Below are 17,695 nucleotides of genomic sequence, written 5' to 3' on the forward strand. Positions count from 1 at the left end.
GGCACTTGCCTGCCAAGGGTAATCATGTGCATGAGCAGTTTCATCACCCGTCTTTACCAATTGGCTGCGTGCGACCGTTTTACTGAATGAGGCAGATTATGAATCCATTTATTATCTTTGCCTGGGACTTTATTGGCTTTACTGAATTGTGTTCATAAGTCTTACTTTCCCCCCCCCCTCCTTAAGTACAAAATAAAAGTCCTATGAAGCAGAGCCAATAACTTTTATTGTGACTTAGAAAATTTCATTAATATACAAAACGAATTAAAGATCAGGACGAGGCGCTTAAGACGAGGACAGCTGAAGACCCTGCAAATTACAGAACGGGAATAAAGTGTATTACGGCGGATAGCTATTAAAATTGCATAGCAAGTCAATGACGTCAAGCAGTCAAGTCATCTCACCGTCTCCACGTCAATAATGATCACGCCTTTGTCGTGGACCTCGATGTCGCTCTCAGTGTTGTTGTGAGAGCGGAACTCTTCACTTCTCCGTCTCGACAGAACTGGGCTGGAAAAACGTCAGCATGAAAGTGCCCAATTGTCATGCTTCAACCCGCAGAGTCATTTTCCATTGATGACCACACGATGCTATACAAAACCAAACTTAAAAGCTGAAATGGCCCCTCATAGGAAAATGTTCACCTGTGAAATGGCCCAAGCTATTCAAGCAGATTAAGGGGAGCAATAAGACCAACATTCCATGGAAGACCTCAAAACAAACCTCGTAGTCAGGATCCTTCTCGGGACAGTCATCGTCAACCAGCTCCTGCGTGAGCGCCTCCACCCAGGTCTGGTGCTCGTCGTCGTCATCCTCGTCATCCTCCAAGTCGTCCTGCTTCCTCTTGCTGCCCTTCCCACAAGGTTTGATGGGCGAGACTCTCATCTCTGTTGGGAAATGGGCCAGGTCAAAGCTCTGACTGGCAAGGACACCGCAGTTCATTTTCTCATTGGGGGCACAGGTCACTGGAGCCTAACCCAGTTGAGACTGTCTCACCAGTCAATTGCAAAGCACTTAGACAACCAAAAGACAAGTTAGTTTTCAATTAAAACATGCATGTTTTGGGGATGCGGGGAAAGAAACACCAAGTACCTGGAAAAGGCGCACACACACACACACACACACACACACACACGAGGCAGACTCTCTTACTGACTGTGCTGCCGGATTCTATAGCAGTAACAAAGGTCAGACCTTTTAAAATTTGGAGTTTGACCAGGATCTAAGAAAAATATACTTTGTGTCAAATGTTTAAAAATCAACTTTGGCATCACTCTGTTTCGCATGGTTTTATTGTAGCTTTCTCCCACATTCCAAAAGCATGCATGTTAAAATTCATTAAAGACCCTAAACTGTGCATGAACAGTGAATGGTTGCCTCCATGTGCCCTGCTGGCAACCAGTCCAGGACGCACACCATTTCTCACACAAAGTCTGCCAGGATAGGCGCTATAGAAAGCGGATGGAGAGGTCCAAGTACAGCATAGTGTAGAAAGTACGAGCCAAAATTATCAAACTGGCATTGCAAAAGGCTTACCAAAAATAAACCAGATGAAATGCCAAGTAATGTATTCTTAAAGTTCAGTTTTAGAGCCATTTACCATTTATAAAAAGGCATCTAAATTACAAAAAAAAAAAAAAAAAAAAAAAAAAATGTCAAACACCTTAGAGCCTGTAAAATGTGGGCGCATGACCAAAACTAAGAAAAATGTGCAAGTAACCACAAGGCAATATAAAAGACTGGTCCAAGTACTGTACTTCTGTCCAGCAATAGTGTTTCAGTGTCAGTCACAAAAGGATTGGCAGTAGCAGATGAGCAAACGGTTTAGCAATTACCATTTTCTAACTTTTGTTCCAATACAGTGTGCTTCAGATTCTGGATATTTCAGGGGTGAACTTTGGATTTGAATGTGTTGGGACTGGTGGATTTGGGTCCCTCTGTTAAGACTTTTTATTTAAAAAAAAAAAAAAAAATTGGTTCTCCTCACACTAGTTCAATGGCAGATGTGATTAAAAAGGTAGTCATGTCTTAACTCATTCACTGCCAGTCTTCCCAATTAACATGGATATTTGACTTCTAAAGCCGTCAATGGCAGTGAATGTGTTAAACATTGCCGAGCTATTTAATTCTTTATGCCCTGTGAGAAATTAGTGGTTACCGGGTGAGAGGGAGCAGCCTATGGCAGTAGACAGACGGTAGCCCAGTGCTGCCTGCACCCAGCGGGGCAAGATGCGGAGCAGCAGGCGGGCGACCGGATGCCGGCGCTTGCGACTGGTGCGGCTCTGGCGTGTGGGAGGGGAGGTAGCAGACGCAACTTGGGTGGCCTGCCTTGGGGTGCCTAAACCCCAGCACCCACCAAAAACCATGATATGCGCGGACCTGTGAAGACAGACATGTTTTTCTTTTTGAAACACAAAAAGGCTAAAATTAACAACACATGTCCTCACAGGATTTAACTAAAAAGCCAAGCTTATCAAAATGGTTATGTGGGGAAAAAATATATATTTTTTAAAAATGGTCCAAGTTTAAAATAAAATTGTTAGCAATCACTTTTAAAGATAACAGTTACATGTAAATACAGAACCTTCAAGATTAGCTGATTTAAGGAAATACATTTTAGTCAATGTCAACACATTTGGCCACTTGGAAACAATATAAATCAGGAACTAAATTTAGCTTTACCATAATTACGCAAACGCGGCAAAAACAAAGTCTGCTTTTTAGAGCTTGGCAAACTACGCGAGAATTAACACTTTGAACACTTTTAGTGTAGCGGTAACAGCGCCCTTTGCAGTAAAGCCCTGACGTCACAAAGGACAAGAACCATAACACAGTTCAAAATATATGTCTTAACTTAATATCGTTGACACACAGAGACGTTCGGACAAAAACTAATGAATGTTTAGGTTGTTTAATAAATAAAAAGAAATAAATAAATAAATAAATAAATAAATAATACAAAAAAAAAGAGTAGGCAACGCTAGCATTGTCTGTTATTCTGCGACACGTACCACGATGCCAAAGGGCCAGAAAAGCCCCCGCAGCACGGAGCCGAGCAGCCCGGATCGCCTCAGCTCCACAGCGGCCTGTCCACGAGAGCAAACAGCTGGAACACAAGCGCGCACACACGCGGCGGACTGGGAAAACGTCGCGGTACCTCAGTGCTCTCGCCCTGCTCCCCCGGCTCGACGCGGGGCTCATCGTGCGTGCTCATCCTGCTGGCTGCTCCAATACGCGCTGCGCACCGAGGCGGCCTGCTGCCGGAAGAAAAACAAACAAAAAAAGAAGGAGAGAAGAACAAGTTGGAGCCAAACTCACGAGGGACACACCAAATGTACCCCGAAGATTCTTGCGTTCAGCCAATCACAGCGCAGAGACGCGCCGGGTTGTAATCAGCCCCAGCCAATCGGCACGAGGCAATAATTAACGCCACGTGACCCAACCTCGCGCACTACCAGGAAGTAGTCAGAATCAGAATCATCTTTATATTTATTGTTTTTGTTTTTGCCAAGTATGTCCAAAAACACACACAAGTAATGTCTCTCCGGTAGTTGGAGCCGCTCTAGTACGACAGCAGACAGTCAATTGACAGAGAACACTTTTGAGACATAAAGATATTGACAAAAACAGTTACTGAGCAACAAAGGGTTGCTAGTTATCTGGTAATGCCGGTACAATTGTTGTTGTTTTTTTTTTTTTTTTTTTTTTTTTTGCTTGTTTTAATTTAGCTTTCATCTAGTCTCCTTGGCCATTCACTAGGGAGGAATTGCTTGGACCTGTTGAAGGATGGATGGATGGAAGGATGGATGGATGGATTGATAGATAATGTTTGGATAGAAAAATAAACAGTAAAAGCTTCATTCATCCAGTGTAGCCATCTAAGAGCCTTGTTAGCATATGAAGAGCTTTCGAGGAGAGCTTCCATTGTTGACCGCAGGCTCCCTAATTAGCAACCATTTCCGTTGTCGGCTTTCGTCACATTTGCGTAAGCGCCGGGCAAAATATGGCGCGGGGACAAGTACATAAGAGCGTTCTGTGCCGGGGAAAAGAAAAGCAAGCCTCAAGAGAGATGGCGAGGGACACTGTGACGAGGACGTTCACCAAACGATTACAGGGCGGCGCGCAGGCCCAGCAGCGCTGGGGTGCGCGCACTCCTTCGGGCCACAAGCGGCGCCAGATCCTTCGGTTGCTCTCTGGGCTCCAGCCGGGAGAACATCTTCCCCAACATCCTGACCCCCGACAGCATCCCGCAGTTCACCACCCCCAGCCTGATGGTGCAGAACGGCCTCGAGACGCAGGAGAGCGACGCGGAGGCCGAGGAAGGCTGGGAAGGGTCGCAGAGTTCCGGGATGCAGCGCACGGAGTCTTCCGCGTCGGGGTCCAGACTTGAACTGTCGGCGCGCAAGGCCGAGCGCAGCGACTCCGTCCCGTTGCGTCCGAGGAGGAGCCACCTGCAGAGGGAGGCGTCCTACCCATGGTACCCCGCCGAGGCGCAGCGCTGCTTGGACCCGGCCAGTAGGGCGGCCCTCTCCCTGACCCACCTGGCCAAGGTGACCACCCCGTACGGCTTCATCACCTTGAGCCAGAGCCCCCAGATGGCCAACGAGGAGGAGCTGCTCTGCCAAGCCGGGCTTCGGCGGTCCAACAAAGACGTGGAGTCCCCGACTGAGGAGACGAGGCCCAACGTCTGCCGGACAAAAGACTCGCAGACTCACTCGCTTTCGTCCTCTTTGCACACACAAGAGAAGCTTAGACAGCGTCTCCGCCTGGCCATAAGGAAACACATCCCCTTCTGCCAATGACTGCACCAGTAGGACACTTTGTATCATTCTTGTGCCAGTACTGACGTAACAATTATGAGAGATACACCAACATCACCTGAACAACGTTGTTGCTGTGTGCCTCATTTGTCACATGAACCGAGGGAATGCTGAGAGACAAGCATTCCAATAAATGTTGTTGTGTATTGAAGACTATTGAGTGAGAGACAAGCAATCAGTTCAGGTCCTTGTCCTTTGAAAAAAAAAAGGTATCCTGTTCATTAACTATTCCCACCTCTTTTAGGGGTCACAAAATATAAATTGAGAATACAGAGAGACAAGCATTTGCATTCACGCTAATGCTATTGTGTGTGTTGTTGTTGTTTTACTGATTGTTTTAAGACTGAGAGACAAACATTCACAAAAGTACTGCGCATCACAAAAAGCATTGTGTGAATGCTGAGAGAGTCATTGCTATTTTTCAACAAAATTCAGTTGAGTGATTGCTGAGAAACAAGCATTCACAAAATTGCTTTTGTGGAAAAAGGTTTTGTTAATGCCGAGACATAAGCATTTACACTCATTCTATTTCATTTTATAAATATTGAGTGAATGCTGAGTCGTTCCGAATTATGCTATTGTGTTGAGCATTCACACTCAAGTTATTCACCAATAGAATATGTAAGACTGAATACAGAGGAATAATTAGACTTACATTGTTTAGTTCTCAAAAACAAATCGTGTTAATGCAAAGATCAGCATTTCAACTAAATGTATTGTGCACTGAGAACTAGATATGTGAATGCTGAGGGACAAGCATTCACACTAATTCAATTGTATTCTGAAGATTGTGTGAAAACTGAGAGATGATCATTCAGACTAATGCCATGTGCATCAAGAACTAATTGCATGAATGCTGAGATACAAGCAGTTGCACTAATTCTGTTGTACTTCAAATACGAATCGTGCGAATGCTGAGAACCAAGCAGTCACAGCCAGTCAGTGGTACAGCTCACGTCATCGAGGTCGCATAGTTGTACATTTGGGGATTGTTTTCATATGCGGTGAATGAAGTATTTGACCATCTTTGCCATTTCGGCTCGACGACGTCATCAGCAATAACACACAGGTTGGTCATTTTTAAAGCAAGCCTCCTCATTAATGGTCTGTGTTTAACGTTAATGGATTCCTCCACCCACTTTCTCGCTTTATATGTCAGACTGTGGTCTCTCAGTTTGCATGCGTCCGCTTTAGCATATGAAGGGCTGGAGTGTAGGGTCTCCAACGCTAATGATGCACCCGCTGTCATCACATCATTGTCCGTGGCCCTCAAGGAGCCCTCGATGACAAAAAAGGGCGAGACAAGAGGATTTAGAAACAGTCGACCGCGTTTGTTTATGTGCGTGATCATAAATGAGGGATTTCTCTTTTAATGCATTGAGCAGCTGAGTTCAATTCAATGTGAGCCACGAACATTGGAGCTTGAATTTAAAAAAAAAAAAAAAAACTCAAATTATAAGCAAAAACCAAGGGTGAAAATTTCACGGGCTTTACGTGACTCATTAGAAACATGTAATCAAATATTTCAGATAAATTAATTGGGAATCTTTTATGCCTCATTATTTGGGGAGGACATAACATTTAAAAGAATACAATTATTAAGTTCTTAATAATTATATAATACAATAAAAACACTAAACCGAAATTAAACAATATACACATTAGTTATAATACATTTAAATCAACAAAATGGATTTAAATAAGAAAAAAGGCCTAAAGACCTAATGATTTTCTCATGTAATCATTCCTACCAATTTATTAATTTTAATGGATAGAAAATATTTTTTTCCCATTAATGCAAACAGAAAAGGTATTTAATGTTTATGCTTTTATAACTGCATTTATATGTTAAAAATACTAAATAAGCTCAGCAAATGTAAATGGGTATTTATTTAATATTGATACACAAATATTAAATACTTATGTAATTTAGTCATTTCATTTGGTAATTCAAATACTTTATATTTATGCCTGGTTAGCCAGTTCAAAAGCTGCTTTAATCAAGGTGCACTCGAGAGAATTTAGCATGAAAATAGAACAATAAAATGGTTTGCTGACATTCAGCTATTTTTCCAGCAACATACAATGGCTATAAAGTAAACACCCACCCTGTCAAAACGCCAGTTTTTTTATGATATAAAAAATAAGGTCAGACAAGATCTTGAGTATCACTGTGCCAGAGCATATGATTCTCCTGAAATATTTTCATAAAAGAAAAAAAAAACGGAGTAAACCATAAACTCTACTTCATGATTTCCTACTAAATTCTTGTTAAAAAAAAAAAAAAGTAATTAATTAATTGAATAAAAGCCCATCTATTACATAGCCTTGTTTGTGTTGGTGAGTCATTGTGGGAGTACTTGGGCAGGCTCAAGAGTCCACTCTAGCACGACGGCGTAGGTTACGACTCAAGTGAAAATGATATAATAGAAGTATTACGTGTGTTGGTGTGGGATGTAGTAAACTTAATCTATAAGTGGACAAGATTGGTCCGCCATCAGTGATTCTCAAGCTTTCTCTAACGGTACACAAAGACACCGCCTGTTCAGTTGTATTACATTTTTAAGTTCAATACCCTTGCATGCTTGTCTAGGTACAATTTTCCACTCGGTTGCAAGTGTACTTATTGGTTTTTATTTGAATGCTTTATATTTATGGCCTACAAGTTTTTTTTTTTTTTTTATGTACTGATATTAAAATTATGACTAACACTTTCGACTTACGTGCACGCTCAGGTTACGTCGCCGCCGTAGGAACGCAATTCTGTTGTAAAACTAAGGCTGCAAACGTCAAGAAAAGAGACCGGCGTGAGTATGAAGTGATAACTTTAATTTGTTCAGTTTCAACATGCAGATTTCTATCAAGTGAATCAGAGGATCAAATGAAAATCATGCACACATAGAAAACAACAAAAATCTATATAAACAGGAGAATCAACTCACAATTACTATGAAAACAAATCTACCTGGGGGAGTACAATGAATTAAAATTTAATCATAAATATCAGCCTGTGCGGATGATGATGGGAGTTGAACAGGAAGTTATCACTAGACGTCAGAGGAAGTAAAATGCTGTTATGCGGGTGACTAAATTGAGACCTATATGCCCTCTTTGATTACAATACATTGAGGCGGATGAGAAAGGAAGGTGCTCGACCGCTCATTTTAGTCGTCGTCGGAGGAGTCTCGCTCGATGCTGTAAGCCATGAAGAAAGCGTCAGGACGGGCGGGGACGAGGGGATGGCCCGGTCTCACAATCTCAAAGCCCAGGAAACTGAATGTGCGCAGCAGGGATGCTGAAGAGGGACGATCAAAAAACAACAGGTCAAGTCGCAAGTATGAGCCCACCTCAAACCAAACCGATTCAACGTTATCCCTCACCTCGATCGTCGCGGCTCTTGTGGAAACAGATGAACACGTGCTCGCCCTGCAGCTGCTCCTCGGCGAACTCCAGCACGAGAGCAAAACTGCGTTCACAAATGTTAAAACACGCCATTAGGACATCTACTCTCAGGCAGACACTTGTTTGCGTTTGCAAAGTTAATAACTCTGCTCACATAAAACAGTCAAACAATACACCACAAAACGTTTTTGTTTTGGCATTTCCAATCATTTTAATGGGGAAAGATGATTTAAGTTACATGTGGTCACAAAACATACAATACATTTTCTAGGGTTGCAATGAATGATTATTTTAATAGATTAATCTGTTGATTATTTTTGCCATTAATTGATGAATCACATTTTTGAAAAATAGTACATTTCCATCCCTTTATTCAAAAACAGGACATTATTTCAACTTGACAGTGCTGAAAATGCACAAATTAGTGGTCTGTAACGTCAGGGAAAAAGGCAAAAATGTTGGTTGTTGTTTTCGCAACGAAAAGAAGAAGTTTGCAAATGTCTTATTTTGAAGAAACCAAGTTAATCAGTCTGCTTTCATGGAGGACTACAAAAATCTATAGTATTTACTACTGAAAGGCTGGACTCAAGAGGATTTGGACTATTTAAACTATTTCTCTAAACAATTAATTGATTATCAAAATAGTTGCCGACTAAATTGATAATGTTGTTTCATCTCTACAATTTTCCCCATTTAAAGTAATTGAAATGCCTTTAATCCATTCAAGACCCACCCCCCCAAAAAACACCACCATTTTTGTTTTGTTTTGTTTAAATGAAGAAAAATAGCCCTGCATTGTAAAATCCAAGCATAAACCGTACTAAAAAAAGACTGTAAAAAAAAAATCATAACTAAACTATAACTAACTAATAACTAAAAATACTCGTCCTGAATGTTTTTATTTTGTATTCGTGTTTCACAGTTTGTCCCGTTCTATAAAAGGGAAAAAATGTATCCATAACTTTTTTTCCCTCCACTTTACTCGAGCGGTGACGCATCTGAAGCTCGCTCGTATGTAAAATTTTTGCTTGGAAAACAAAGCTGAAAAGAAATATTGACCAAGCGTCAATATTATACCTCAAAAAGTTCATAAATTTTGGGGTACTTGTAAGTCAAGGTACAACTGTATTGCAAATAACGTATTTTTATACTTGACTTGCGAATATTCAAATTTTACTTAGAAAGGTTTTTATGATCGGGTGATAGACGTGTTTTCTGAAGGACTCCTGAAACTAAAGAGAGACCCTAAAATTGCTGCATTAGCAAATTAGTTTTTTAACAATTTTTTTTTTTTTTTTTTAAAATGCAAACTCCAAGAGGGCTGTTTTTCATCACATGTTCAGGCCCTAATGAGATGGTTTTCCCCACATAAAAAGTTTCCCAAAAAGTGAAGAAGTATGCGGACATAGAAAAAGTGATGTTTTAAATCGAGAGGTACATCACTGGATTTTTACCAAAGACAAGGACACACAGACAAGTTACCCGCATCCATTTACCAACCGACCTGTCTTTGCTGCCCTCGGGCAAAGCTCCGGGGGGGATTTCAATGTACAGGTTTCCCGCTTTGAGCGCTGCCCTCCAAACGCACTTCTTGCCTTCGGAGAAGCGCGGCTCAAAGAGCAGGAAGCGCACTCTGCTGTTGGCGGGAGCGGGCTCCTCAAGAACCAGCAACTGAGCATCCTAAAGGCGGGAAAAGACCAGAACAAATGCTGGCGCATGAGACGAGATTTAAAAACAGTTACAATAAAATATACTTCAAAATGTGGGATGCCCCGCCACATTGAACACATTCTTTGCAATGAGACAAAAATAAAAAACAGAATCCAGGATCCGCATTCATCAACGAGCGCGTAAAACACGTTTTAAATTCGTTCGTACAACTGAAATTTAGAATGTGCGCACGCACCAAAAAATCTGTATTCATCAAACGTACGGACACATGTCGCACGCACACCTGTACCAATGTGTGTTGATAAATGCAACCTGTTCTAAACTGCCAAGCTCACGCACGCCACGCCTCATTTGCATTGGGAAACGCCTCCAATAGACCATATATGGATAGCAACAATCTATTTAAGGATGCAGGGATTTGACTTCCCTCTGCAAAAAAAGAGGGCAGAGAAAATAAATATCGCCGCGAGACTGACATTGAATGAGGAACTTGTCAGAGAAGTGGGAATATGTAACCCAGCTGGAATTTAACTTTATGGGTTACAGAAACAAACAAAAATAATAATGTTTGGAACAATCACCACACATACATCCAAGTTGATAAATCCCCTATCTTGCGCACACTTCTGGGCGTACGCACGCTTGGTAAATGAGGCCCCAGAACTAAGGCAGCGGTAAACACACTTACGGAATAGAATAGCTTAGCTGAAAGATTGCGATCCCGCTGGTCATTCCCTCGCCCACCTGGGATCTTCAGGGGTGGGTGAGGGGCATCAGGAGCACCACAGAGGCCCCGGACACGGGTTACTGCAACAGCGGGAGCACCTCCGGGGATTGGAGATACTGTGGAAAAACACCGGCACGGGAGAACATGAAGCCATGGCGAGTGGGAAAGACAACACATGCCACCTCATTGAAAGTAAGAGACTTGGCAGTCATTTCTACTGCCTCATAGCTCATGCGTGTCAAACCAGTTTTCAAATAACTTTAATAAGTCACCGTGTGGATTCATTGCGTGAGTGTGATGAGGAACTTTGCACAGACAGGAAGGAAAAAGTGGTTTTGTTACCACATAGTGGAGCTTCTGACTAACAAGTGTTCCATTTTAGTAAAATCATCACAAAAACATGTTCACTAGAAACAACATTTGCCTTTTGACAGGACAACTGAAATGATACTTTAATCACACAGTCGCTTAAACCTCTACAATTACAGACATACAGTATTGCCTACTTGTGTAGATATTTGACTTTTAAGGATTTTAGTTTTCCATTTTATACATTTGTAGTGTATTTTTATATTTACAAAATATATATTTGAGAGCTTAACTTTATTTTATTACCATTTTTGAATACAAGCCCACTTTTATGAGGATTCTATTTTTAATATATTTTATTATTTTTAATGTACATTTCTAAGAATATTATATGCATTTTATTATTTATTCATTACAATTTTTACGGTGACCAGAGGATAGTGTTTATTAGTGAGTGTAATAAATTGTTATATATTTTATTTTTATTAATAAAAGTAGAATAACACTATTAGGATGACATTTTAAAAACTAATCTATATTCATAGAAATGTAATTGTTATTCAGACTTGTAATATAATATAAAACAGTGCGTCTACTTAAATGTTAATTATAATGAATATTTTATTAGGATCTATTGCCTCAGCATCGACATATACTGCACATAAAAAATATGTGAATTTACAAAGCAAATGCATTTTATGGCAAAACTGTGTGGCAGCATGGTGATCAATAAAATAAAGCATTTTGGGCATTTAACTTTTCTAGTGCATGTGTACCGAATAAAGTCACTGTTGCTTTGGGCACTTCCTTAAGATAACATACTTGTGTCTCTCGGCATGGCAGACGTTACGACTGTTGACACTCATAAAAGTGTTTGTTTAAACATTAGCCTACTTAAATCGAGCACTAACTTGGGCTTTAGGGCTGCAGAGGACAAACAGCGGCCATGTTCCTGCTCCGAGCTATGACACGCAACACTAGCAGAACTACTGACGCAGCGAGTGTGTCACTGCATACGTGAGCCGTTAAGTGGTGGCACGCTATCTGATGACCAGCAGCGACGCCTTGGCTCATCCACACTTACGTAAATGACATCTGCGCGTTATATGTGGAGCAGAGGTGTGAAATCCAAATGAGAATTAGTTGCTGCAATGAATACTACTACTTGGATTAACTGTTTAGAATGTTATAAGGCTGGATTTACACTGCAGGTCCAAGAGTCCAATTATGATTTAATGCTTATATCAGACTTTTGTTGACTGTCTATTTCAATATAGTTTTATTATGGCTAAAAGGTTAGATTAAACTGATACTAGGTTATTAATACAGTCAATGACAACTTACATTGAGGGAGAGAGGGAGAGCATTGATAGTTTGTGTTTCCCCAAATGTTTGCATGTCTTGTGTTACATCAAAGTAGACGTGTAGTGCCTTCAAACAGGACATACCTTCAAATATGTTTGTTTTTACTAGCTTAAACTGAACATCTGTTTTCACTTAAGCCTCTGAGTCAATTGACACGCTTTGTGATGACATTGCAGTGAGACGCAGCATCGCTGAGTCTCCATTTCAACTTGTGTCGAAGTGCGGACTTTTAACCATATACCAGTTTTTAAATTGTACTAAAGGGTCACGTAAAAACAGAATTATGATCAATAAATTACGCCGTATTTCCCCCCGATTATTGTCACCTTTGGTGGGCGATTCCAGGGAAGCCGCTTGTGCGCAGAAAGTGATTGCAAGCGAAAAAAAAAGGTAAATTGCTTTTACTTTTCTACTGGTGGAAAAAAATGCACAACACCCAATAAAAACTACTTTCTACAGCAGGCAAGGGAAGTAAAGCCTTTTTGAGGGATAGCGACAGCAGGAGATTCTGAAAAGGAAGGGTGTAGAGTTGGTTGGCAGTTAACCAATTAGGCAGTTAACAGTGGCTATTTCTATCCTTGGCCACTTGCAGGGGAATTTCAATGCATCCCAGCTAGTGATGGTAGGCTATATTGAACTAGCTAAAATCAATATCTTGTGTAGGTGATAAAAGATTTGTGCTGTGGGACATTTTGTACTTTTAGCTTCTTAAGTGTGAAATGAAACTCTATAGACATTCTGTGCCTTATGGACTCGTTACTCTTGGCTCTCCACCATCACACAAATTTATTTCTAGACAGAATGGTGCGCCCGACTGCCAAAACATTAGTTTGTGTGGAAAAGCGATCGCTGCAAAGCTTCGAGGCAGAGATTTTTCTTGGACCTTTACTTGTAATCAAATTATTCAATTAATCATTGCAGCTCCAATTTTACATTATTTCTTTGGGGAGGGGTTGCGATTCATACTGACTGGCACAATCCAATGCTACCGTTTGCATCGTGTTAACTATTGTAGTTGCATTTTGCACGTTATAACATTACACACAGCTATCTGTATGAAGCATTGCACTAAATAGGCGATGTTTACAAACGACCAGGGTGGACCAGAAGAGAATAACAGGCCTCCTGTGTTTCATATGACATCACTAAATCACCCCCCTCCCCACCCCCCCACAGTCGCAGTGCAGTGGAAATTTCCAAAGACTCTTTCACAACAACATGAAACCAGAAAGACAACATCCATCGCCCCCGGCCGACTCCTGCCAGGACAAAACCCGAGCAAGGCAACATTTACAAGGGTCGACAGGTACCCGCCCCCAGTCAATAAGGAGAAATAAATCAATAAATCAAGAAATAAGGGAAAACAACACTTGGCACCGAGTTGAAAACACAATGAACGCAGAAGGTACATGAAATTCAGACTCCTATATCGTGTCCTTGCTGCAAAAGAGCTTAAATTAATCCCTCGCGGGGTTTGAACGTGTGCTAATGAGCTCCCGAGCCACACGGCAAATGGAAAAAAACTGTACAGTACAAAACAAGCGAGCACAAGTCAATGTATCGATTAGGGATAGCAACATTTCGCTACTGTATTTGTCTTTAGCGCAACAATACATAAACAAAATTACAATTGTGTATTCTTATTATTCTTTGTATTATCAGCGTCGTTAAAAGGCGAAAACAGCAGTATTGTGACGTAACCAGACCGAGGCCGTAGCTACAAGCTAACGTTGTTAGCACTTCCATGACATTGACGTCTACACGTTGGGGAATTGTATTCAAATGAGACATTTAAACGTTAAAGCGAGCGGAGTGTTTGCACTTTAACAATGAAGAATTCACATAGGCTTTGGAATTTAGCTTTAGCATTTGTGCAGTACATTAGCGGTCGCTGTCTAGTAACCTCGCCTTTGATCACGATGACGTACAGCTTGTAAATCAATGCATGTTCACGTTTAAGCAACATTATTGACTATTGCGTTATATTTCAAATGAGTTGTCATTTGACATAAACTGAATATAAGTGTTGAGGCAATAGGAGTAAACAAGAAACACAAACGATAGTCAGAGCCAGTCCAGGAAATAGACTGCGTCTTTTCGCCAGGCCCCGTTAGCTTAGCTTTAGCTGGTCTAATGATCCCGATGACGACACACACAAAAACCAACACGCATACCTTTTTTCACTTTCCGGTTTATTACTGGTCTGTTCGATGACGGGCATCTCGGATAAGTGTCTTTCTTTTTCTCTCGCAAAACAGTGACTATTCAAAATCGTCTGTAGGTTCGATTTAACCATCCGGACTGCGTCCCCACTCGCGTGCCGCTCGCTCGTCCTCCCTCCTCTGCTCTGGCGGCTTTGAGGCGCTGACGGACGGCCACCCGGCTGATGCTGGGCTCCGCGCAGGGGGGAGTGTCCAAAGAGGCACTTGCTGAGCCTAGCCTCCATAAGAACGTACACGACACACGCAACGACGATTTTCATCCAAACATACACTTTTATGCTAGCGTGACGAATGGTTTGGGTTTAAATTGTATTTTTATGTGAATAGGAAGTTGACAACTGCAAAAAAATAAATAAATAAATAAATAAAAAAGACGTAGCTTAATCCCTCACCTGAATCACGAACTGCTAAATATAATCACGTCAATCAAGCATGTCAATCCGAGTATGAAAGTCATTTTCACACAAATAAACAACGCAGCCTTCTACAGTTTAATACAGTCGTATCCCAAATCATCTTTCCCCATAGAAATGAATGGAAATGACCTGTTGTGTGTTGAAATGTTCAAGTTTATCCAAAAACTATTTTGTACTCTTCTTTAATAATAATAATAAAAAAACACATATAAACTGGTCTACTTTATAAAAGCATACATTAATGACATCATTTAAATATAATTTAAAGAATTAAAGCATTTTTCCACATTTTTGCTTCAGTTAAATCACAGGTGTCAAACTAAATGCCCGGGGACCAGATCTGGCCCGCCATATAATTTAATCTGGCCCGCGAAAGCAAATAAGTGTGTAAACATTCATTAGCCTTCCTAAAATCTGTATCAAATAAATAACAATGCAATGCAATGCATGTATGCAATAAATAACATTGAGATATTGCAAGCATGTTTTGGGGTTACCAAACCCCTTTTAACAGTAACTTGAACAATAGTTGAACAAACTATCATCCTTACCTCCTGATTTCAAAAGTAGTTATACATCAGTTAGGTTTGTAATAATATGATGAGGCGATTAAACATATTTATGGTTTCTCAGTCATAACGACCCTCTGAGGTAAACCGTTACTACAAAGTGCCTGCGACAAAAAAATGCATTGTATAGACAAGAATTTCACAACTGACTCAATAAGGGGCAGTAATATGAAGAATTTTCCATAAAGGTTGTAAATTGTGTCTTCATTAATTATGTGCTTGTTATGATTATTTTCTCCATTGTCTTTCGCCCCGATTTACTATTACTATCATCTTTTTCTATTACTATTTACCATTTTCAATTTTCTGTGAGAGTTTGATCTAAAGATGCAGTTGAGATGTTGTAGGAGTGTCTCAATGTGACTGATTGTAGGAATATTTTACAGATTATTATTGTATTATTATTTCTGTTATGGTCTATCTTCTATTTGATTGATGTACAGCACTTTGTTTCAGGTGCGGATGTTTTTGAAAGCGCTCTATTAGTGAAGTTGTGTTATATTTTTTTATATAGGCTTGATATGTAGGTGTGAACTTTTGTTGTTGTTGTAAATGACATATTACACTTGATTTTGTGGAAGCCGAAACAGCTCGGGGACCCCAATTTGAGGACCACTATTAGTGTGTGATACCCTTATATCATTGACATCAATACAAGTATCCACAGGTGAGTAATGGCGCCACTTACAGGCTAAACTGTGTCATTGCGCATGTTTTTTCTTTTCTTTTCTTTTTAACCCCATTCTCATCTGTGCCAGTCAATCAAAGTTCCAACAAGCAGGGTGTGATCCTCACCACCTGTGCCGAACAGAAGTCACCAGCAACAAGTGTCCAGGCCGTAGACGCACAACTTAAGGCTTTTTACACAAGGTATGTTCCTCTTTTTCCTCTCTTGCGCACTTTAAAACAAGAGCCTCAACGAAACTACTGCAGCGGCCTATTTTGAGACACGTGAGATCAAAGCAGTGCCCAAATTAAATCAAGCGTTCTCATTTGCAGATCGAGCCACAAGATCACAAACAACCATAAGCAAGTAGAACTGTTTGATATCACATGCTGGTTTTAACACAATTTAATATGAACGGGGTCTTGTTCAGTGTCCTATGACAGGATTTCGTCCATCCAAGATCTGAAGGAGGTTTCCAATCCATGGAAGGGCTTCACCATGAACCGCTGCCTGGTGTTGGCGCTGGTCGTGCTGCTTGTGGGGGCGGGGGTCCATCAATTTCACAGTGAGTAACATATTCTGAGTAACCTATTGTATATACAGTGGATATAAAAAAGTCTACACACCCCTGGTCAAATGTCAGGTTCTTTAAAAATTAAAACAAGATAAATCATTTGAAAATGTTTTCCACATTTAATGCTAACCTACTGTATTAACTGTGCAACTCGAATGGAAAAAGAAAACTGAAATCTGTGAGGTGAAGGAAAAATAAACAACTGCGGTAATGTGGTTGCACACACTCTTCCAACTGGGATGTGGCTGTGTTCAGAATCAAGCAATCACATTCAAACTCATGTTAAATGGGAGTCAGCACAAACCTGCCACCGTTTAAAGTGCCTCAGATTAACCCCAAAACAAGTTCAGATGATCGAGTAGGCCTTTACTGATATTTTTGTCATCACCTTTTACAGCACAAGCCTTGGTCTGCAGAGTCCATTTTTTAACGCCACAAAAACATTACATTATATCCACTCTATGTATTTTTTCCTGTTGTGTCCCGTAGATGCCGTGGACATGTTCGTAGAGGAGACAGGCATAAGGTCTTTCATTGGAAGTATACAAGACGGTTCAATAGCCCAGGTATTTATTATCTGTTTATTAAATACTTGCAGCCTTTTGGAATTCAACTTGAGTTAACGTTTAGGCTTTGTAGGCCAAACTCTACACTTATCACAACTACTGCATCCCATTTTCTATAACACTTGTCCTTATTAGGTTGAGCTGCAGCCCATCCCAGGTGACTTTGGGCGAGAGGCGGGGTCCACCCTGGACAGGTGGCCAGCCAATCGCAGGGCACATATAGACAAACAAACATTCACAGTACATTCACACCTACGGGCAGATTTAGGCTTCAATTAACCTAACGTATGTTTTTTTTTGTTTGTTTGGTTTTTTTGCATGTGTGCTCCCCACTAGGAAAAAATAAATGTATAAATAATACATGTTATTAGTATAACATTCTATGTT

General features: G+C 40.7%; 2 protein-coding genes and 1 long non-coding RNA gene across 3 annotated transcripts; 1 reads left to right on the plus strand and 2 right to left on the minus strand.

The window, feature by feature from the left end:
* Positions 1-206: 206 nt before the first annotated feature.
* org (oogenesis-related gene) lies at positions 207-3,328 on the minus strand. Its single transcript, XM_061683528.1, is given in 7 exon segments — positions 207-309; positions 405-488; positions 490-510; positions 724-887; positions 2,159-2,379; positions 3,012-3,086; positions 3,158-3,328. Coding segments are annotated over 5 exon segments (501 nt in total). The 5' UTR covers positions 2,367-2,379; positions 3,012-3,086; positions 3,158-3,328; the 3' UTR covers positions 207-285.
* A 4,300-nt stretch (positions 3,329-7,628) lies between these two features.
* On the minus strand, positions 7,629-14,684 carry oaz1a (ornithine decarboxylase antizyme 1a). The gene is given in 6 exon segments (XM_061683936.1): positions 7,629-8,115; positions 8,201-8,286; positions 9,727-9,902; positions 10,582-10,668; positions 10,670-10,736; positions 14,469-14,684. Coding segments are annotated over 6 exon segments (669 nt in total). The 5' UTR covers positions 14,591-14,684; the 3' UTR covers positions 7,629-7,984.
* A 1,289-nt stretch (positions 14,685-15,973) lies between these two features.
* LOC133406611 (uncharacterized) lies at positions 15,974-16,588 on the plus strand. Its single transcript, XR_009769072.1, has 3 exons — positions 15,974-16,168; positions 16,260-16,371; positions 16,501-16,588. It is a non-coding gene; the product is annotated as an uncharacterized LOC133406611 (long non-coding RNA).
* The last annotated feature ends 1,107 nt before the right edge of the window (positions 16,589-17,695 follow it).

This window comes from Phycodurus eques, chromosome 8 (assembly GCF_024500275.1).
Source record: "Phycodurus eques isolate BA_2022a chromosome 8, UOR_Pequ_1.1, whole genome shotgun sequence".
NCBI lineage: Eukaryota > Metazoa > Chordata > Actinopteri > Syngnathiformes > Syngnathidae > Phycodurus > Phycodurus eques.